The sequence below is a fragment of the Epargyreus clarus genome, unplaced genomic scaffold (genome assembly GCF_041222505.1).
Source record: "Epargyreus clarus isolate Ecla_fem2 unplaced genomic scaffold, WU_Ecla_fem_2.2 ptg000021l, whole genome shotgun sequence".
Taxonomy (NCBI): domain Eukaryota; kingdom Metazoa; phylum Arthropoda; class Insecta; order Lepidoptera; family Hesperiidae; genus Epargyreus; species Epargyreus clarus.
Window position 1 is genome coordinate 9,399,814 of NW_027332228.1, and position 20,645 is coordinate 9,420,458.

The following is a 20,645-nucleotide window of genomic DNA, read 5'->3' on the forward strand; positions in this document are numbered from 1 at the left end:
ATCTTTATAGTACAAATATTCCATAACCATCATAACGTGGGCTATAACTATGACCAATAAACCAACGTAACATCACTTCAAAAGCGACAATTACCGACGACACAAAGCTTAAATGGGTTTTGTTTTATAACGTGTAACACATACACAGTTCTAGTGCATAGAACTGCATTTCTATTGTTGTTAGTACAAGTTTCTGTTTATGTTCACAATAGTGCTGGAAGCTATTATAGTTAACTGGATTTCAACTACTGCAGTGGATGGAGAAACTTCTGCTTTATACTATAATAGTTAAACCGTTTACTAAAATAAGTTTTTTGCATAGAATAAAGCACTCAGCTTTCGCGTTTGCGTATTCAGCGTATTAAATAAACCTTAATTCATAAACATTTTGACTTGAAAACTCCTACTAAAACTACTCCTACTTCTATAAACACTTTGCCAAAACTCTTCGCCATATTTCTAGCATTCAGAAACGTCGTTTTTTAAATTCAAATCACTTTTAATAAATCTCTAAAATAGTAATCAAACTTTTATATAACATACATTTCTCATGTGACAGAAATAGCAAATGCTCATGAGACCTGCAAATGCGCATGGGACCTGTCTGACATTAATTAAATTTGCATTTGTAGTTTTGAGGACTAAGTTGGAACCTCTCATATTATGACTATTCTATGCTAAATCAGTTGAACTATACGTTACGTAATGACTTCTACTTACTACATTGCTACAAGTTATAAATAGATACATTTGCCACTGTTTCATTAAGCAATAACATGATTTTGGAAATATCGTCATTGAAATATAATAAAAATCAAAAATGTATCTCAATATTTTCAATATACTGTCTTTCAGCATCTCCGTTCATATAAACGTTCTATATAAATGTGTTTTATAAAAGGTTTTCTTTTGTTATGTAGGTATCGGTAGCCTTTCTCCACAACGCTACTTGACCCGGCTCGGGTTGACATTCTCGCAGATGTTCCCGAGGGAAGCCCCGTAACTCAGTTGAACATGAGTATAGCTATATGCCAACCTAAGTAGGTTACTTTGTAAACTTATTATGAAATAACGAGTTATTCTTGTACGTTGTATATTATTTTATATATTTGTATATGCGTACCTATATGAAATTACTTTACTTACTTAGTCCTAAGGGGTAGAAACGGATCTGGGGTCGTTCTCAGGCAGGACTCTACCTCCTCCCGTGATTTACGGTTTATTAGACGTACAAAGGCGGCAGCTGCCACTTACCAACTGGACTGCATGCCTGGTTTTACCTCTGTAATATAAAAATATTACCTGGAAGTGGTAGATAGAGTTGAGGCTGTTGATGGAGGGCACGCCGCCGAACTTGAGGCCGAGGAGCAGCGCGCGGTGGTCCGCGCCGGCATCACGCACGTTCTGCCTCACCAGCACGAAATCGGGCCTATGGATAGTTGACCGTTAAGTGGTAGAACTCTTTTTATTAACGGCGTCTTAGGTGCTAAACCTATATAATAATAAACCTGTATAAGCCTTATGACAGGTGTCTAGTGGCATCTACTGTGATAAGGATGAAATGATTTAGTAGAGCACATATTATACAAATTAGTTCTCGAGAGGAATAAACTTCAGACAAAGTAGATGTATTTTATTTTTGGCGATAAGCACCCATGTAATTATGTGGCTATTTAAATTCAAATTGTCTGCATTCCCATTGCACACTATCATTAATAAATATTCTGACGCATTCTTTAGATACTTTTCTGATATACTAAATATTCCAGTTACGACTCTCCGTCACCTCAATATACATTTTATGGGTATTTGTATCCTTGTCTTTATGTACCATAGTAATCCTCCACATACTATTCTTATTTAGGTTTATGAACTTTAAAGCGTTGATAGATGTAAAACGTTCGAATGCAAGTTAAGGTATGTTCCATCATAACTGCCTTTGTGGTGTAGTAAGCCGCATGAGTGTGCATTGTTCTCGTTGTTCAAATTTAAGCGGATTTCATCGTTATGGATTGCTAAATCGGCTTAAACATGAACAATTACCTACTACTTTGCTCGACACCCAATTCACGAAAGTAATTTTCCATTTTAACACAAAATAAATATTAGCTTTTATTATTTAACTTCGTTCCTAATTACGAAAACAACACACGTACGCAAGACTCCATTTTGTATTTTTAATTAAAAACAGCACCGGACTTTCTTAACTAACTTGCATTACAAAACCGTACACCTTTAGCTAAAGAAACATCACAAACAATGAACAAAGCACGTGAAGCACAAAAACGTGACAAGTATACTTACTTAAAGCAACGAGTTACTTTAGTTCCGCCGCGGTACACCGCCATGGAGACGTTGGCGCCGTCAGAGCTCGCCGTTACCGTCAACTCCTGTAAGGGAACAATATGCTTGCAAACCGTACTTTATAGTAAGGACATGAAATAAAGAATGAGTTCTAACATTACTAACGTAAATTTTTTTTTGAGTCTTTGAGTTACTTTTAACTTTTTAAGTCTAAACACTTAAGGAACGGTTTTAACCGCAACTACGTGCGTTTGCCGTCCATCTTATTTCAATATTCACGAGACTGCAATATGCGGTTACACAGCCGCTAGTTAAGGCAGCGCCTGCAAACTCTACGGAACACAATGACAAAACGGGTGGAAAGCGATCGATATAAGTTGCAGCGGAAACAGCAGACAACCGCGCACGTCGAGGATATAAATCAGGCCATGAAAGCGGAACGTAACTTTTCCCTACATTTTTATATTCTACGTGGGTTGCGATTTCGCACCCGCGCGCGATAGCAACTAAAATCCGTTCCGTAAGTTCTAAGCCTTAGCCTTACTCTTCATTATTTTCCCAACCTTGACTTTAATACATAAATCTCTTGCCTCTACAACGCGTTCGAGTTCGACATAAATTGCGCAACTAAATAAATTGTTCACTAAACCTATATACAATGTACAACTTAAGTTCCAAACACCAAAGTTACTAATAATATTATCGCAACTTCCGAGTTACATGCCGGAGTGATTTTCAGCGAGCACGCGATCCCGCGATATTGCGAACTGGTGTACGTCTTGTATTTGAGGTATTAAGTTGATAGTGAAGCAATTGAGAGTAACTTCTAACATCATGTTCAGAAAATGTAACTGAATTTCAATGTATACATTTCGATCTAGAATAATAGATATGTGTAACACATACCTACTGTTTTAGATCGAAATTTGCACGATTTATTTCTTTCAACATGTACCTACAAAAGAAAACTTAAAATAAATATTTAAAACTGATGAAACTAGAAAGAACGGATGATTTTAAGTAGCTAAACCGATTTTTATTAATTATAGCTAAGAATACTTTATCAAATGACCTAACCTAAATCAAAATTGATTTAGGAGCCAATATACCAGATACAGACACAAAGATACAAACATTAAACTTAAACCCTTGTCGTTAAACTCTTGTCGTTCAAAATAATGATTGTTTTATGGAAGAAATGTTACGTCAACATCCTATACGTTTACGAGTATACCAAGAATTACATGTAGAATATTTAGCGACTATAAATAATTCTGTATAATAGTTTAACTTACACCGAGTATATCCTTGTATGTCTTAGCTTTATTACGTTACTAACATTTGCATCCACTCAAACTGTTACCGCAAGCACAGTTGGTATAACAGATTTGTGGCCACAAACTTTGCAGTCTACATAATTGATCCGATTGTGTGCGCGCGCAATACGTTAGGCGTTGAATGGAAGTAATATTCATTAGCGTTCACTAATTGCCCACCCTGTAGTAAGTAAGTTGTAGTAAGCCAATCTTCCAGTTGCGCTTACATTGATTGGTTTCTTTGTGTTTGTTTGTTGATCTGTTTCTGACTTTAATGAGCTGAAGTTCGATTCTTGGTTTCGTTAAAAGTACGATCTTCACATCCAATTACGTACAATGTCTTCAATTACAACTATAATTTACACAAAATACAGAGAAGAACAACAAAATCATGAAACTAAAGAGGTGTTAAAAAACCTAAAAGTTACCTTAAATTCGGCCTGCTCGACTCGTATGTCCCACTCGCCAGGCAGACGGCGGCCTCGGAAATACTTGGACCAGTCGGTGTTCTGATCGTCCACCACCAGCAGAGTCACGCAGCGGTCCCGGTTATACCCGCGACCCACTGATGCCACTGACGTCACACTCCCTAAGAGACAAATTTCATAAAATTAAATGAACCCGGTAAATATTTACGTAGGAAAGTCATTTTAAATTAGAATTACTTACTTGAAGCTTGCTCGGAGATACAATCTAATGTTTGTGGTATCAAGATAACCATAATGTAATATTAGCGATATAACTACAAATTATGCTGAGGTTTTCGTAGATATTATGGAGCGATCTAATAACGTAACATTAACTCATATTTAGATATTCCTATGACATCTTGGATTGCGATAGGTTTCGCTTCAATTTGTATTATCTTGAATATACTACTAAAGTTATACGATACCTACAAGTCTACAACATTGTCGAATTAGTACATCCGGGACCAACCCTAAACAAACAGAGCAAACTCTGTTAATTGTATCATGTACATAGTGAAGGAGTTACCTAACAAGTTAGCGCCCTGGTCTCTCGCGGCGCCCGTCAGGGATTGCACCCGTTGGAGCAGCGATTCCCGTGACTTGGCTGGTGAAGATGGTGCAGAGGTACCGCGGGAACCTCCTCGCAGGTTCAGGGAGAGGTCGCCGCTGGATCCAGCGCTGGCGGTGCTCGCCGCTGACGGCGGAGCGGTTCCGCTTCCCATGCTACCCCCCGTTGCTGTGATACATAGTAGCTAGTAGAATAATCTTTCGCAATAAAAATAATCCAAAGATATTTACCGAGGATGTCGAAATTTAACTACCTGCTTTAGAAACAAAGTCATAAGATTTTGCATGAAAAATTAAAAAGTATTTGTCTCACTTAATTATTTCTGTTTGCAGGGTTCCTTACTCAGTAGTACTGAATACGAAATGAACGTTTATCATACGTTACCCCCTGTATGCGAGTTCGACAGACACTTTGCAAATTATTTTTAACTATCATTAGATCTTAAAAGTACAAGTTAGATATGCATACCCTGGGAGGTCGGCCTCTGACTCTGCGGCTTCGGCTGGCTGGTGGTGGCCGGGCGGCCGGTGTAGGGGTCGACCTCGCCCTCATCGCACTCGGACTGCAGGTCCCCCGAGCTGAATCTGCGCAACGCCTCCACTGAGCTACGGCGCGCCACACCACGCCACACCACGCCACACCGCGCCGCACCGGGACACAGGGACACGCACGGGAAGGAAACCGACACACACGCTATGTAGCCACTCAGGAGCACGCCACTCACCCGTGCTAACTACCCTAAACGACCTCCGACACACTCGCGCTATTCTCGTTCCAGTTTCGATTTCCGCTCACTAATGAATACGTGAGCTAATTCACGAATGAATCGTTGATGTCGAGATATCGTGTTCGAGATCTATTCTATTATTTAAGTGTGCCTTAGTAAAATACTTACCGCGTCTAGCATTAGGTAAGCTTACATCGATAGACAACATCTGCATCGAGGAGTTAAGCGCCATGCACTGAGAATGGATCTTAGAAGTCGTTACTTGCGGCGCGGGCTGACACGAGTAATGTTTATAGTTTGTACTCTGTGTTGGGATGCAGCAAATAACAACTGTTCCATCGCGCCATTGACACAAATAATTGATTAATGAGTGGTGCTACACGGTATGTGAACAGCGGGACGGGTGGAGCGGACGGTAGGGGGTCAAGTGCGGATGAGGGTGGAAGCAGCGCAGTGAAGCAGTTCGAGCTTTCGCGATCTTTCGTCATTGCTACACTTTTCAAGTGTCATATTAACACTTTGACTGATCGAATGATTATTACGAGGAAACTTTACGAGACATTAAAAATAATTAAAAATGTAGATTTTTTAAAATTATTTTAAGTAGGTAATATTTAATTTATAGCAGTGGTATTTCGTAAATTATTACTACAAAATTAGAGAATAAATCACAATCACATTATATGTATTATTCAAAACATGCAAGAGTATAATATAATATTAAGAATTATTAAATAAGTAACTTGACAAAGGCTGAAAAATCACACGACCAAAGCCACGTTATAACATCATAGCAAAAATATATAATGGAGAAAAGTATAAGGGAAATAATATTATCCGTTTAAATATAGAAAATAGGCTTACATGCCACATAGGTTATGCATTTTATGTAGGTTTATTAAATATATAGCAATCAAGATAATCTATTAAAATTTGAAAGATTTCATCTCATGTATTTTTTATTCAGTAGGTTAAAGCTTGAGCTGCCTCCGTGCAACCACAAACCTCATAATATAAATTGCGTGAAACTCGTCAAAATCGGTCTCATCGTAGACCGTAGAGAGATTAATATGAATAGATACATGACAGTCACACATTTCTATCATTATAAGCTCCGAACAATAACTATATAGGTTATTCTTCCGAGATTATAAGTCTAGATAATGGCAGTTACATTGAAGCCATGGACAAACTATTAACGTATATGTATCCTTTTATACATACATATAGTAACATACAAGTATATATAAACTACTGGAATCTCTTTCATGTCAGATCCAATGTTCTGAAACATTACAGCCTGTAATTTAATAACCTGCGCCAATAAAGAAATTATTTATAGTTGACGTTGGCTACTATGCAATCTCTTTACGCTTGGTAATCTTATCACAGAGTGTATATAAATAATAAACTTAAATATACTTTCATAAATAAATACAACTTGAGTATGTTATTTATGTAATATGTTATTTAATATGTTATATGTTATTTAGTTAAACAAACGAAATAAATAAATAAAATAATACTAAAGTACTATTAGTATTTTTTATGACTATCACCATTGTGGCCTTAAATCTTTCCTTTATTGGCATTACTCATATAAAATTTCGGAGCAAATGACTTAAGTAAAACCTACACATAATATAGTAGTCGGTACATACCTTCTTTTCAAGTAATTGACATTGGAGGTGAATGAGTTTCGGAAACTTGAGAAAGACAGGGTTGATGTGGTCGCGGCCTGCGGGCCACAGATGCCAGGACACCCCGACCGATCTATTTTGACCGCTCCTGGTGTTGAGTTAACAAAAACGATATCTATCAACAGCCTTATAAGATATTTAATTGCTGAAATCTTAGAAATATTTCAAAGTTATATAGAAATAAATGAGATAATGATCAGGAAAACTGGATTTGTTACGTTAAGAAATATTTGGCTATTATCTATTTAAAAATTAATTCTAAAATAACCTTTAAGACCAATAAGTTTCACTAGATAGGTGTAAGATACAGTACACAGATAGACAGACAGATACAGAGATCTGAGATATAATTTGGGATTGGTCAGAGTTGTATTAGTCCCTTTATGTGTACCAGCATAGATTTCCATAAACTTTCGACTTCTGATCCATCCTTCTAAACAAGCCAATTGGCAGGCATATTTTATCTACGAAATTGATTTCGAATCGTGTTCTACTTATAAAATGTAAAATATATAAAAACGTGTTACATGAAAATGGGTTCAATTATCCTGGGTCAAGCACTTCGCATCGTATTTGAATAGCACTTAAAACCTTTCCGGCCTTGTTATTTCAACCTTTTAACTGAACTAGTAACAGAATTGTGGCACTCTCCTCTACAGTAACTAGTTTTTTTTAGGATTCCGTACATCAATACGAAAGTCCTGTGTGTCTGTCTATTTGTCTGTTCATCAGAGCCAATTTGCACCAATTCCGATCGATTAAATTGAAATTTTGTACACAATACTCTTTCCCTTACAGGAGTGGCCCTTCGAACCAAAACACAGCAGCGCTTAATAGTTCTTTTACTAGGTAGAAATAGGTGTAGAGCTAATTCCTTCAAGATCAAAATATGAAGGGCTCTTACAATGGTCCAAAGGTTTAGTCTTAAATGCCTGAATAAACGCCTGTCGACTTATTAAAACATCACATTCCATAATTGTTAAACTATTACTAAAACATCAGGCTCCATACACCTGTTCATTTGAAACAACAAAAGTTTTAATTTAACAGAGTTTTTCCAATTTCAAACTTTAGTAATCTCGGATATGCAAAACATAATAATGTTAGAGAAATGTTGAAAATGTATTAAAGTTCAGGCTACGTGATACTTAACTGAATTAGGAAAATAAATACCAAAGAATAATAAAAATAACTATATGCTTGCAAAAATGCGTACATAAATATATATGTGTGGCACAGTCGTTCCTACTGGCACGGTACAAATATCCTTATACTGTGCTACTGCTCTATTTAGGAAGTTCTGAGATATTCGCCTCGTATAAACATAAGAATAAAAGCCCCATTGTACTTACTAAGAGAATGCTACCCGTAAGTATAGCAATTCAGTAGTCTCGGAAGCTTGTGGCGACGTAGACGCAGGCTGGTGAGGGAGTAGGATAGAGATACCTGCGAACAATAAATCTTAATTTACCTACATGTTTTAAATGTCTAGATAAAATTATATGCTGCTATAGCTATGTTATCTTTTTTGTTGTTCGTAGTGTTGCCTATAATTCATTCGAGAAACAGAACGCCGTGTTATAAAATGTACGCAGGATAAACAAATCTAAAAATATCAAGAATGACAAAGTGACCCAAAAGCTATTTGATTAATTATCTAAAATAGAGCCTTGTCAAGCTAAATCTAACGCCTACAATAAATATTAACATGAAAGTTAAGCTGTGGCGGAAATGAAAGAAATCAAAAATTTATTATTAACGCTATTTTATATAGCCATGATCCCAATTTTGTCACGAAAGGGGCAGGTTGGCTTAAAGCCAAATTGTCACCCCTGGCCTAGCGAGACTGGTGACCTCCTAGCCCGTGTAGGTCGCAAGGTTATCGACATCAATCTTTACATTTATTTTTAACTACAAAATATTTAATAATCGATACATTTGTTTTTTTTTTCATTTTATAAAAGAAACAAGCGAGAATTCAGTCCATCTGATGGAGATATCTAAAATATGAGTGAGTTCATTTAGACCACCGTCGGAAACAGTCACTAAACACAGACAGCAACTGTCAATGAAGGTCGTTGACGATAGGTGGCGACTATCCGCTACAGTCTCTGATGGTCATAAACTTCATTAATTGTCATTCAGAGAGAAAACATCAACCTTCATATTTTCCAATTCTACCCCAAAACAACCCTACGAGTAAGTCCATCATCATAAATCGTAAAAAATACCAATCGCTTAGTGGCTTCCCTTTGTAATCATACTGAAAGAAATTGAATTCGTGATTCCGTTATGTCTCATGGCGCTATGGGTGGTATATTTCTGTTTTTATCCGTTTAAGTTTGTTAGAAATGTCGCTGCTAAACAATGTTTCAGCGCTTTTTGAGATACAGTGATTCAAAGCTTTCGACTACAGATAACAAAGAAATGAAAATGAATGACTATGACCCCGGGACCGGCAACGAGGTAGAAAATAAATGAGACGTTTTACACACAGTGTCCTCAGAGAGCTCTTCATTTGATAAAGTGCGATTAAAATAAAGCAAAATAAATAATCTAGTACAACACAAATCCCACTTTTCCTGTAGGTTTTAAACTAGAATACATGCAGAGTCGTCTTTCGTACTAGGATCACCAACGCAAATCAAAAGATATGATTCCTACAAAGCTGGATTTTGCTCAGACCGCCTATTGACTACTATGGCGTAAGGCATAGTTGCGAAAGCTGTTCATTAATGCTTAAACTAATAAATTATGGCCGGACAACTTTTGACAGTCGTGTAAACCACTTATTAATCGCGAGAGCTGCACCAGTTACTCAAGCGATCATTGTCAATGGGCAATCAACCTTAAATTGATTGAATGACCTAAAGTAATATTTTTATCTCAGATAAGAAGGGAAGCAACTGATACCCTTACTTGTGTACAACCGAGTCATAGTATATACATTACTTTAGCAGGGATTGTAAAAAGGGTTGTAAATGCCGAAAAAGGAGGCGGCAAAAAGTGTTTAACGGCTCATAAAATATACGTTTACGTTTCTACTTATACGTGGGCATAAAATTTGACCCAAATAAACCTCTAAATTTCAAACAAAATATATTATTGCCGTAATTATACTTCCCTAAAGTTTCCATCTAGTCCTTATCAAATAGCGCATGCGTGGGTGAATTATCCAGAATACTTTAATTAAAATCTCTGTATATTTTATAACAGTTTTACTCTGATCGTGCCACATTCATTAACAAAGGGATTTCGCAGCGTAGTCGACAAACAGGATACCTGGACTCGAGCCAACTATGTTATGCGTTCAGCGGGATCGATCCTGTGAGAAAAGCGATGATTTGTCACCTCACATACCTACATACGACTGCGTGCAATCCACCTGATACTCATAAACCGTGCTCGGTTATCTGGAATCGATTTCAGATAGGATTGGAGTTTAAGGTGATGTCAGCCATACATCCTTGAGGATTCTGTTGGGATTTCTCGTATAAGAGACTCTTTATTTCGGTTAGAGACTTTGCGTGGCACCGGAATGAAGTGCCACTAACAGTGTTGTTATAAAAAAGTCATGGGCATGGTTGTGGTGGCTCCGGAGTCCATGAAGGATCCTGCCACCCTTGATTAAAACTAGCAGAATTATATCAAATATTCATTGGTTTCCTAATAACTTGATACACTTTTATCTATTCAGCTTTTGGTAAGCTTCACATCCACATATAAAGCATTTAAACGACATTTGCTAGATGGACCACAAACAGTAGCTATTTTCTGGATCTATGCCAACTGTGTGATATAAACTATGTCATTTTCCTATCTTACTCCATATATTCAGTGTGTGAAAAACTATTATTATATAGTACTATTATAAATTTAAAGCAGAAGATTAATCCAATTCTCCTTGTTGTATTAATTTAACTTCAAGATTCAACTAATATTAGTTGTAAAAAAATGAAACTACATTTAAATTGATGATGATAACTAATAAAATTATTTACTTTCTTTACTTAAAAGTCTCAGATTTTTAATACATGTATTTTTCTGTCAGTACGTAACTCTAATGGAACGGTTTTAATATGCATGCAGCGGTTTTAAGCCTTAGCCGGGACGTAGAGTATAACCTACAGTACTACTTTTCAGAAATTGTTTTCTGTGTTTAATTGAATTTTCAATAAAAAGCTAGAAAATTCTTTAAAGGTTAAAAAACTGGGTATCGTAAATGTCTGGGTATGATATTATTATCATAGTGACAATCATGAGTGAACGTGAATGTAACGATACCGAATTACGTGAGACCTCGCCACGAATGTCCCATGTTAAAATGTAATTATATCCCAATACACAATTATAAATATACATGCTCAATGAAATTACACGACATTGATATCGTTAAATGTTATAACCTCTATAAGTTCCTCATCATGACGTCCATGAAGATGAATGAAAGCAACTTATTTGTACGAAACCTTTTTTAATATATCACCGTATAGATTAACGTTACTTCTTGCATCGAAATACTGACTTCTTATGTCGTTTAAGACCCCAAGTTTGTTAGTAAATTTATAAATATGGAAAGGATCGAGTGTCGCCGTAACTTGGTCGAGGAGTAGCGAGACCGGCCGTCTCCTGGCTTGCGGCCAACTGTGACGACGCGGGATCGATCCTGAGAGAACAGCGTTAAGCCTCTCGACAAACAACCAATATTCATCGAATTATACCAGGTTGCGAGGTTTAAATATAAATGTGCGAGATTGGTATGATTGATTCTCATTTAAAAACGTTGTGTAATAATATTGCTTTTTACGCGATCCACTTAAGCAGATGTTTTATAAATTTAAAACTTTTAATAAGTTATTTACGAAAGGATCCAGTGTCGCCGTAACTTGGTCGAGGAGTAGCGAGACCGGCCGTCTCCTGGCTTGTGGCCAACTGTGACGACGCGGGATCGATCCTGAGAGAACAGCGTTAAGCCTCTCGACAAACAACCAATATTAATCGAATTATACGAGGTTCCGTGGTTTAAATATAAATGTGCGAGATTGGTATGATTGATTTTCATTTAAAAACGTTGTGTAATAAAATACACTGTGATTTTTACGCGATCCACTTAAGCAGATGTTTTATAAATTTTAAACAATTAATATATATCACCTAATAAAAGTACAGAATATATGAAGTTTTATAACATTTTTAACAAGATACAAAAAGTCTTTTAATTATTTGTATCTATTGGTATAGTTAAAATTAATTTGTCTACACTATGACACTTAACGAAACATATACATAAAAGGATACTAAGAGATTTTCATTTAATACCAAAAATGGCATAGTTGACAAAACGTCGCACGTTTTGACGTTATAAACCATTGATTTTTATAGAATGCAACGAAAACTCGTTTGTATTATCGGCAGATTGCATTCTTAAAGTTTAGTCGTATTGTAATCTCCAGTCTCATTAATAATTTATTTACGAAAGGATCCAGTGTCGCCGTAACTTGGTCGAGGAGTAGCGAGACTGACCGTCTCCTGGCTTGCGGCCAACTGTGACGACGCGGGATCGATCCTGAGAGAACAGCATAAAGCTTCTCGACAAACAACCAATATTCATCGAATTATACGAGATTCCGTGGTTTAAATATAAATATGCGAGATTGGTATGATTGATTTTCATTTAAAAACGTTGAGTAATAAAATTGCTTTTTACGCGATCCACTAAAGCTAGCACTTAAGTTTTATAAGTTTAAAACAATTAACATATTTCACCTAATAAAAGTACAGAATATATGAAGTTTTATAACATTTTTAACAAGATACAAAGAGTCTTTTAATTATTTGTATCTATTGGTATAGTTAAAATTAATTTGTCTACACTATGCCATTTAACGAAACATATACACAAGGATATTAAGAGATTTGCATTTAATACCAAAAATTGCATAGTTGACAAAAAGTCGCACATTTTTACGTTATATACTATTGATTTTTATAGAATGCAACGAAAACTCGTCTGTATTATCGGCAGATTGCATTCTTAAAGTTTAGTCGTATTGTAATCTCCAGTCTCATTAATAATTTATTTACGAAAGGATCCAGTGTCGCCGTAACTTGGTCGAGGAGTAGCGAAACCGACCGTCTCCTGGCTTGCGGCCAACTGTGACGACGCGGGATCGATCCCGAGTGAACAGCGTTAAGCCTCTCGACAAACAATCAATATTCATCGAATTAAACCAGGTGCCGTAGGAAATCTACAAGAGTGCTTGTTTAAAATGATTATATTGGGTTTGAACAATCTATACTAATATTATAAAGAGGAAAACTTTGATTGTTTGTTTGATTGTAATGAATAGGCTCAAAAACTACTGGACCGATTTTGAAAATTCTTTCACCATTCGAAAGCTACATTATCCACGAGTAACATAGGCTATATTTTATATGAAATATATTTGATAAATAGATTTTGAGGCGGTACAAAGTTTGCCGGGTCAGCTAGTATAAAATATAATAAAAAAGAAATTTTGTAGTTAACCTACTCTACGCAGAAGTTTTAATTTAATTACTATTTTCTCACTTAATAACTGCTACGAGCTTTTATAGCACTTTTAAGCAACATCATTTAAAAGGAGTTTTATTACTTTTATCGATTAGAATAGTCATGAGTAAATCGGCTATTCCATACTATTCAACCAAAACTTTAGCGTTTGGATGCCATGATATTTTCTATTAACAATACATACATATTCATTAATTTTGAAAGTTATACGAAAACGTAAATTTTAAATGTTAATTGTATAATCTCCAGTTTAGAATAACTAAATATACATAATAAAGATCGATCGGTCGATCGTGGTCTTGTAGCGATACCGTATCCCGGTTTTCGGCCACTGGGACGATTGCGGGATCGACCCGCAGAGAACAGCGCTAAGCCTCAACAAATACCCAATACTCATCGAATTATACAATGTTCCGTGCGGATTCCAATTATTCTGGATTGGTTTGTATTTCACTAGGTCCAATAATTTATTCAGGTTTACAAAAATACAAAACGATTTTAAATAATTTAATCGGTTTTAATGTTATAGAATTACTCTTGACTGTTTTAACGGAATTTATAAATTTCCATTGAACGACGTGAAAGTAATTAATTTTTATTTTTATTTTACCCAAGTTTCGTTCAAAAGTAATTTAAAATAGTCACAAACTTATATTCTTATTTCGTAATATTTATGAAATACATAGCCATAGAAATACTGCACTATGCCTCTACACTAGCGAATAGATGCTACGTCTTTTTAATAAAGAATACGAATAATGTAATTAACTTAAAAATGCAACGTTTTTACAGGGGTAAGTGTAAATAATGTGAAGTTCGCGTGTAAAAGTAGGAACCATTCATCATTTCCCAGTCGTATGAATAAGTACCTACCCGCCATCTCAAACTTAAATAAAATACCGCAGCTTTTATATAAAAGATGAAGCGATAAATTCCATTATAGCAGCTAATGAAATACTCCTTGTGGGATAGCTTACCCCAGTACCGTTCTAGCCTCATTTTTAACTGTCATCGCCAGCTTTCTTTCGTTTTTATAAAGTACCTGTGACGGACGCTTTTTATGGATTTTTCCTGCTGAGCATTCCATTATTTTAAATGACACAAATTTACAATATTTCTTTCAAGATACGAGGCATCGTTGTATTTAGTTTACGCAATAAACTTATAACATAAAAGTACATTGCTTATACTTATGAAAAATTAATCACGGTTCTCCTTCATTATGACAGAAAAAAATAATTATAATAAATTATTAATGCGCACTTAAATTACATTACATTTATGTCATTATGTAAGAGTGGCAGATTAGAGTTTTAATATACTACAAGATTCCGTATAAGATTACGTCTACGTTTGAGGATTACGGTATTATAAAAGTTAATTATGTTAAAACCTAACGTTAATTCTACAGCGTTCAGTTGTACAATATTTTAAGGCTACGTCTTGAACGACCCACACAATTACTTTCAGCGATTCATCACCCGCCCTACATACCCAGTTGAACTTCACCCCGCTTCCTGTACGTACAATTTCCCTATGTATTTAAGGACTTGCCGCACGAGTCCACATTTCGATAAAACAAGATACATAAAAGTAGTGAATACATTTATTTTTCAAGTTTTAATACATAAAACGTGAATTTTCTACTTACAGATCAGAGGGTTAAATCCGAGAACGGGAATGAGCTTACGGAGCACTGGTTGCGCGTTACCGGGTAGGAAAAATGATTCAAATGGGGGTGCCTTAGTAAAACTGTGTGAAATGTGAAAATCGGCGGGACGGCGCACGCCGGCAGTATTGATTTTGGGCGGTAACGTGCCTGCGCGCGACAACGCCATCTATCCGCTAACTGAGAACTAAGAACTACGGTATCAAGTTTCACTTAGCACTTGGTTAGATGGCGCACCTTTTGTCATTGTTTCACTTGTATTTGAAAAGCTTTTGTTTCTACAAACGCTGAAACCATATTTAGGTATGTCCTTACAAATATTATGCAACTGTTATGGTGAGTAACAGTTTTCCGGTTGACACGTTTTAAACTTCTTATCTTATTCAGCTTGTATAAAGTGAACTAATGAATATTACTATAAAGATTATATTTTGAACCAAAATGTCTCAACTATAATTATTTATTTTCATAGAACATTTTTATAAAATAATACAAAATTATGAAAATTGTATTAGTGTACCTAATTCTATAGAAAATCATTTTTTCAACATGAATTACCTCGGAATTGAAGAAGTCAAGATTGAAGTGTATTTATTTTATATATTTCATTAAAATTATAGATAAAGGACATTGAAAGAATAACTGATACATGTATGTTTTAGTAACATAAGAATTTACAAACTTTGTACCTAATATGAAGTTTCCAAAGGTACATTGCATTACCTTTATTAACTCAGTGTCAGTCAGTGCAAATTCACACAATACTATAAAATGCCAAGGCTAGCTGTAATATAAGAATATAAGTAATGTAATATAAGAAAAAAGAAAGCAGAATCCTTGAGTAGCGAAATGTAAAGTGAGAATAAAAAACTTGAGGAGTTTGGAAGGATCAGTCGGTGCTATACCTGCTCCTTCGCCTGTGTGTATAATGGTACGTTGTCTACAGGTAAGAGGTGCACGTGTGGGCGTATGTCGTAATGCCCAGGTAATTCCTGCCTGCTCGCCGACACAATGTTGCGTAGATGGCTCTTGTTCATATCAACGAAAACCGACTCAATTTTACGTCCGAATTATTACTATCCATAAAAATCTATTTCTGTGAGATTGATATCCACTGTACAGCATGGCTGCCTTTTGGCAAGCTTTTGAGCAACGGCTTGCCAAAAGCTCTACAATTCGACTCTACTATTGCAATCGTAACGACTGTTATCTAATCATAACGTAGCTGCAGTATAGACAAATATAATGGGTGTTACACAATACCGTTTGAAAAGTAGAGCTAAGTGAACTAACTCTAAGTATTCTAAAGTTATATCATTCGCTTTTATCAACATTAGTATCATAAATCTTGGGTTATCACGCTACAACTAACTTGAATTTGTTTTAATGTATGATTATTCGGTAAAAGACCTTACTCTCTTCCTCTTGAGCAACGCTGATGCGTAGCTTATCAGCTAGGTTAGGTTAAGATAATTGCCGAGTGGGCAACAGGCACGATCTACTGTGTGGACGCGGGCGCTCACAGAAAGTAAATTCAGTTGTTTTGCTCGTAACTTGGTCTGTGTCGGTTATACTCCGCAGTCGGCAGTGTCGCTCCGTCCCGCGCTCCGACCGGTCCGCCATGACGCGCTAACACCGCGCAAACAATTCATAAACAAAGTGCAAACAAAACTGTGAAAATTAATAAGTGAAACATGTTGCCGATGTGGTGCTACGTCCTCGCCAGCGCACTGCTGGCGACCACACAAGCCCAGGTATACCGATGACAGCTCAATGCAATTCTCTTATTGTAATGCTGACCACTCTTAACTATAGATACCTGTACAAAGTCAAATACAGATGATCTCATCTACGCTGTATTTAAACGTTTTTCTATTGTTTATTAACATAATATAACGACTGCAGTTAGATACTTATTTATAATTATAGTTAAGATACGAATATACGTAATTAATTAAGATCATTTAACTACTTTAGATTAACAGTCGCAAAATTAATCCTTAATGATAGAGTCAGTAATTTAATGTCACATACTTATAACTGTCAAAATTTTAATAGTTTTTTGAAACATAATGTCGTAAACCAATGCTTTGGTGTGAAAAAGCCCTTTATTTTAAATTCATATGACATGCCTCCTTATTAGTTGTTACGTATTTATTACTTGTCGTTTAAGGTTATTGGTTATTTCCCCAATAATCTGAATCACACCTGTTTTAAAGCAATTAAAACTACTCTTTATCAACTATTGTTCCTGTTAAGTGAAAGTATTTAAAAGTTTACCAGAGCATATAGCGTAACCAATAAAATTGAGTCCAGTAAGATATGAGTACAATAACGTCAAAATAAATTATAAATACACAAAAACATTGAAGCCAAGGTCAGCTTGCAGATTCAACTTTGATTAAATATGTATAATTTATATTTGAAGCATAACACATTAACATTTCCATATAGAACTTAAATTGTATGTTTCACATATTAACCATATAGATTATCGAAATTCGAGTATAATCAGAAATCTTGCAATAGTTTAATTGATAAAAGAAGCTCATCAATAGCGATAGCTATTGAATAACCTTTTTCTTTTTTATTTGATACCTGTTTTACCTCCATTATTAATAATGGAGTTAATAATCAATCTATTAATAATCCGTTATTAATAATCAATCTATCCATTTTTGACTTACCAAAGATTGGAATTTGACAATATCTAATAGGCAGACTTTGTCAAATATCGATCTATTGCAGACAAAACTTCGAATAGTTTAATTATTAATGGGTGGTGTTAGCCTATTTACATGTTAATTGAACGCAAATATTGAAGCAGTAATCAACAGTAGAGTCCGCGGTGTTACATAAAAGTTACACTTACCTACTAGTTAACGTGACATTGTATTACGTGAGTGGTAATATCGCATCTCCGCGCGTAACCTAGTTTCAGTCGCATGTGGAGTTCTCACTTACTCATGAGAGAATTTTCACTATACTTATACGTAGATGTAATGTATACCGATACAGACGAAAAAACAATTCGTTTTGTAAAACGAGTCTTACAAGTTTAGATTTACGATTTTAGATTTTTAAAGTTGCGAGAACCCTCTGTGGTTTAACATCGGCGACACCACCACACCTGTTTCTGCATAATAACAGCAGTGTTAAGCGCTGCTGTGTTCTGGTTTGAAGGGTGTGGTAAGGGAGACATACTTTTCTGGTGTATTTCAGCTTAGTCCTCAGGGGTAGCGGCTCATCTGTGGCCGATCTCATGTAGGAAACTAAGTAATGGCGTCATTTATCATCAGATGGAATACAAGCTCGTACGTTACTCCTATGTTATAAAAAAGATGGTCGTTAGGCTAAGCTCATTCAGGTGGCGATCAAAAATAAGTGCGAAAGTATAATAACTTCAACAAAGACCAACAACAATAAAAAAAATCAAAAGAAGATCATCGCATAAAAAAAAGAAAGATAAGTACGATAGATTACGTTTTAATTCCACTTCGCCTAAAAATATTTACAGAGGTAGATCCGGTACACCTTAATGATATTTAAAAAAAAACTCGAAAAATGAGTGGACTTAAGACTCACAAGTCGTTACGCATTGTCAACATTCCTTGGGTATAAATACTCGTAAGTTAAAGCTTGCACAGGTGCACTGCCGTATAAATACATAATGGTTTTACCTCTACCACATATCATCCTTCACTTATTACTGGAACTTTGAATATTTAACATAGAATAACTTAGACTTAACAGTTAGCAGTGTTAGGCTCATGGTTTTAAATTTGGCCTCTCAAGCTGAGAGTCCAAGATTCATATCTCAGAAACGCACCTCTGATTTATTGAAATTATTTACGTAGTAAGAATCGTTTGTTATAAAAGCGACTAAAAACTTTACGAGGAAACCTAAATTCTGAGAGATCTTTAAGAAATAAAAAAATACAAAGGTGAGTGATGTCTACCAAGAATACTGAACCTAAGAGGAGACCCATAACATAATTGGCTGATGAGGATAATGTTAAACTTAAGTTTTTAAACTGGAAACGAATACCATTTCCTACACATTACAAAAAATTAAGTTGTATAAGTCATTCGTTAATGCTTAAATGAACGATTAGTGTAAAAAAAGTAGTATTTTATGTTTCCTTCGTATAATATGTATGATGAATAAATGCATGAAGTTTATAGTCTTTTTTATTCAAAAGAAAATGTAACTGTATAAAACTTGTAATGAAGTTAAGTTTATAGCTCATTTAAAATTTCATTAAAATCAATAATTTACGAATGAGTAAACAAGGTTATTTTTTTTAAAAGTGGTTGTATTAATCTTCAATGAACACTGCTAATAGTGAACATCTTTAGATTCAGCTAAGCTCATCACTAATAATCAATCTATTTAGTGTTGTCTACCATAGATCTAAATTTGAAATTCAATCAATTGTCAAATGTCAAGTTTCGATCATTATTGGCAAACAAATTGCTTGGGTAGTCAAACAATTACTTCATTTTTAAAAAGTCCCCTTAGTTCAATATTCGTAGAGTTTTCCTCTAAGGTTTAAAACATTCCATTCCACAGCATTTCTGGGTAATATTCTCTACTACATATTTAAAATTTGTTCAACCACAAAAACGTAATGCTATCCTCTCGTTGCTTAATCATTATATTTAACCTTCTTGTAAGCGATGTGGGCATGTGATATCACAATTTGTATGTATATTGATCGCCTTACTTGTTACACAAAGGTAAGCCTTGGCAACCACTTGTCATATTTTATTCCCACAAGTATTCATATAAATAGAGCAGGCAATTGCGTCAAAGGAAACAAGGAATAGGCTATAGACAGACTGAAAAGTCGAAGAAATCAGCCAAATATCTAAAAACACTCAGTTTCTGTTTTATTTGACAAAAAAATGGAAAATGTATGTGTTTAATCGAATTTCGACGAGCTGACGAATACTGGATAAAAAAAATAGTGCAGAAATATTGTAGTATAATTCCTTGTTGTAATATACCAAGGAGGCTGTAGTCAGATTAACCAGTGATAAAATAATGACAAATAATGACAAACATATCAACGTAAAATAAAGTTAACCCCTATTATGACACAAATGCAAACACATAGGTACCTACATGTACGCAAACATACCCATAATAGATATCGAAAATTAATTATTTAGATGTTTACCTGACTGGTAATCGAACCCGAAACCCCTGGAACGTTCCATGATGACCACTATGTTACACAGGTCGTTTTGTATGACAGACTGTACTGTTTTAACTGTACCGTATATGGCAGAGCCTACGGACCGCCAATGCCAATGCAGGCGTTGGCTGCGCAAG

The 20,645-nt window shown here is 35.4% G+C and overlaps 2 protein-coding genes and 1 long non-coding RNA gene across 4 annotated transcripts in view; 1 reads left to right on the plus strand and 2 right to left on the minus strand.

Moving 5' to 3' along the window:
• Syn (synapsin) overlaps positions 1-5,257 on the minus strand; it is a 96,193-nt gene extending 90,936 nt beyond the window's left edge. Inside the window, exons 1-5 of the mRNA XM_073084210.1 lie at positions 5,127-5,257; positions 4,617-4,826; positions 4,049-4,209; positions 2,305-2,390; positions 1,303-1,429 (exon numbers count right to left, since the gene is read on the minus strand). Of these exons, the coding sequence (XP_072940311.1) occupies positions 1,303-1,429; positions 2,305-2,390; positions 4,049-4,209; positions 4,617-4,812 (570 nt within the window). The 5' untranslated portion in view covers positions 4,813-4,826; positions 5,127-5,257. The remainder of the gene's footprint in view (positions 1-1,302; positions 1,430-2,304; positions 2,391-4,048; positions 4,210-4,616; positions 4,827-5,126) is intronic.
• Positions 5,258-7,046: 1,789 nt separating this feature from the next.
• On the minus strand, positions 7,047-15,434 carry LOC140750577 (uncharacterized). The gene is made up of 3 exons (XR_012103227.1): positions 15,290-15,434; positions 8,438-8,531; positions 7,047-7,173 (listed from the first exon to the last, which is right to left on the minus strand). It is a non-coding gene; the product is annotated as an uncharacterized LOC140750577 (long non-coding RNA).
• Positions 15,435-16,861: 1,427 nt separating this feature from the next.
• LOC140750650 (uncharacterized) overlaps positions 16,862-20,645 on the plus strand; it is a 29,577-nt gene continuing 25,793 nt past the window's right edge. Inside the window, exon 1 of one of the 2 annotated variants that reach the window (XM_073084320.1) lies at positions 16,862-17,061. In XM_073084320.1, coding sequence (XP_072940421.1) covers positions 17,002-17,061 — 60 coding nt within the window. In that variant the 5' untranslated portion in view covers positions 16,862-17,001. The remainder of the gene's footprint in view (positions 17,062-20,645) is intronic. The other variant, XM_073084319.1, reaches the window with a different exon arrangement.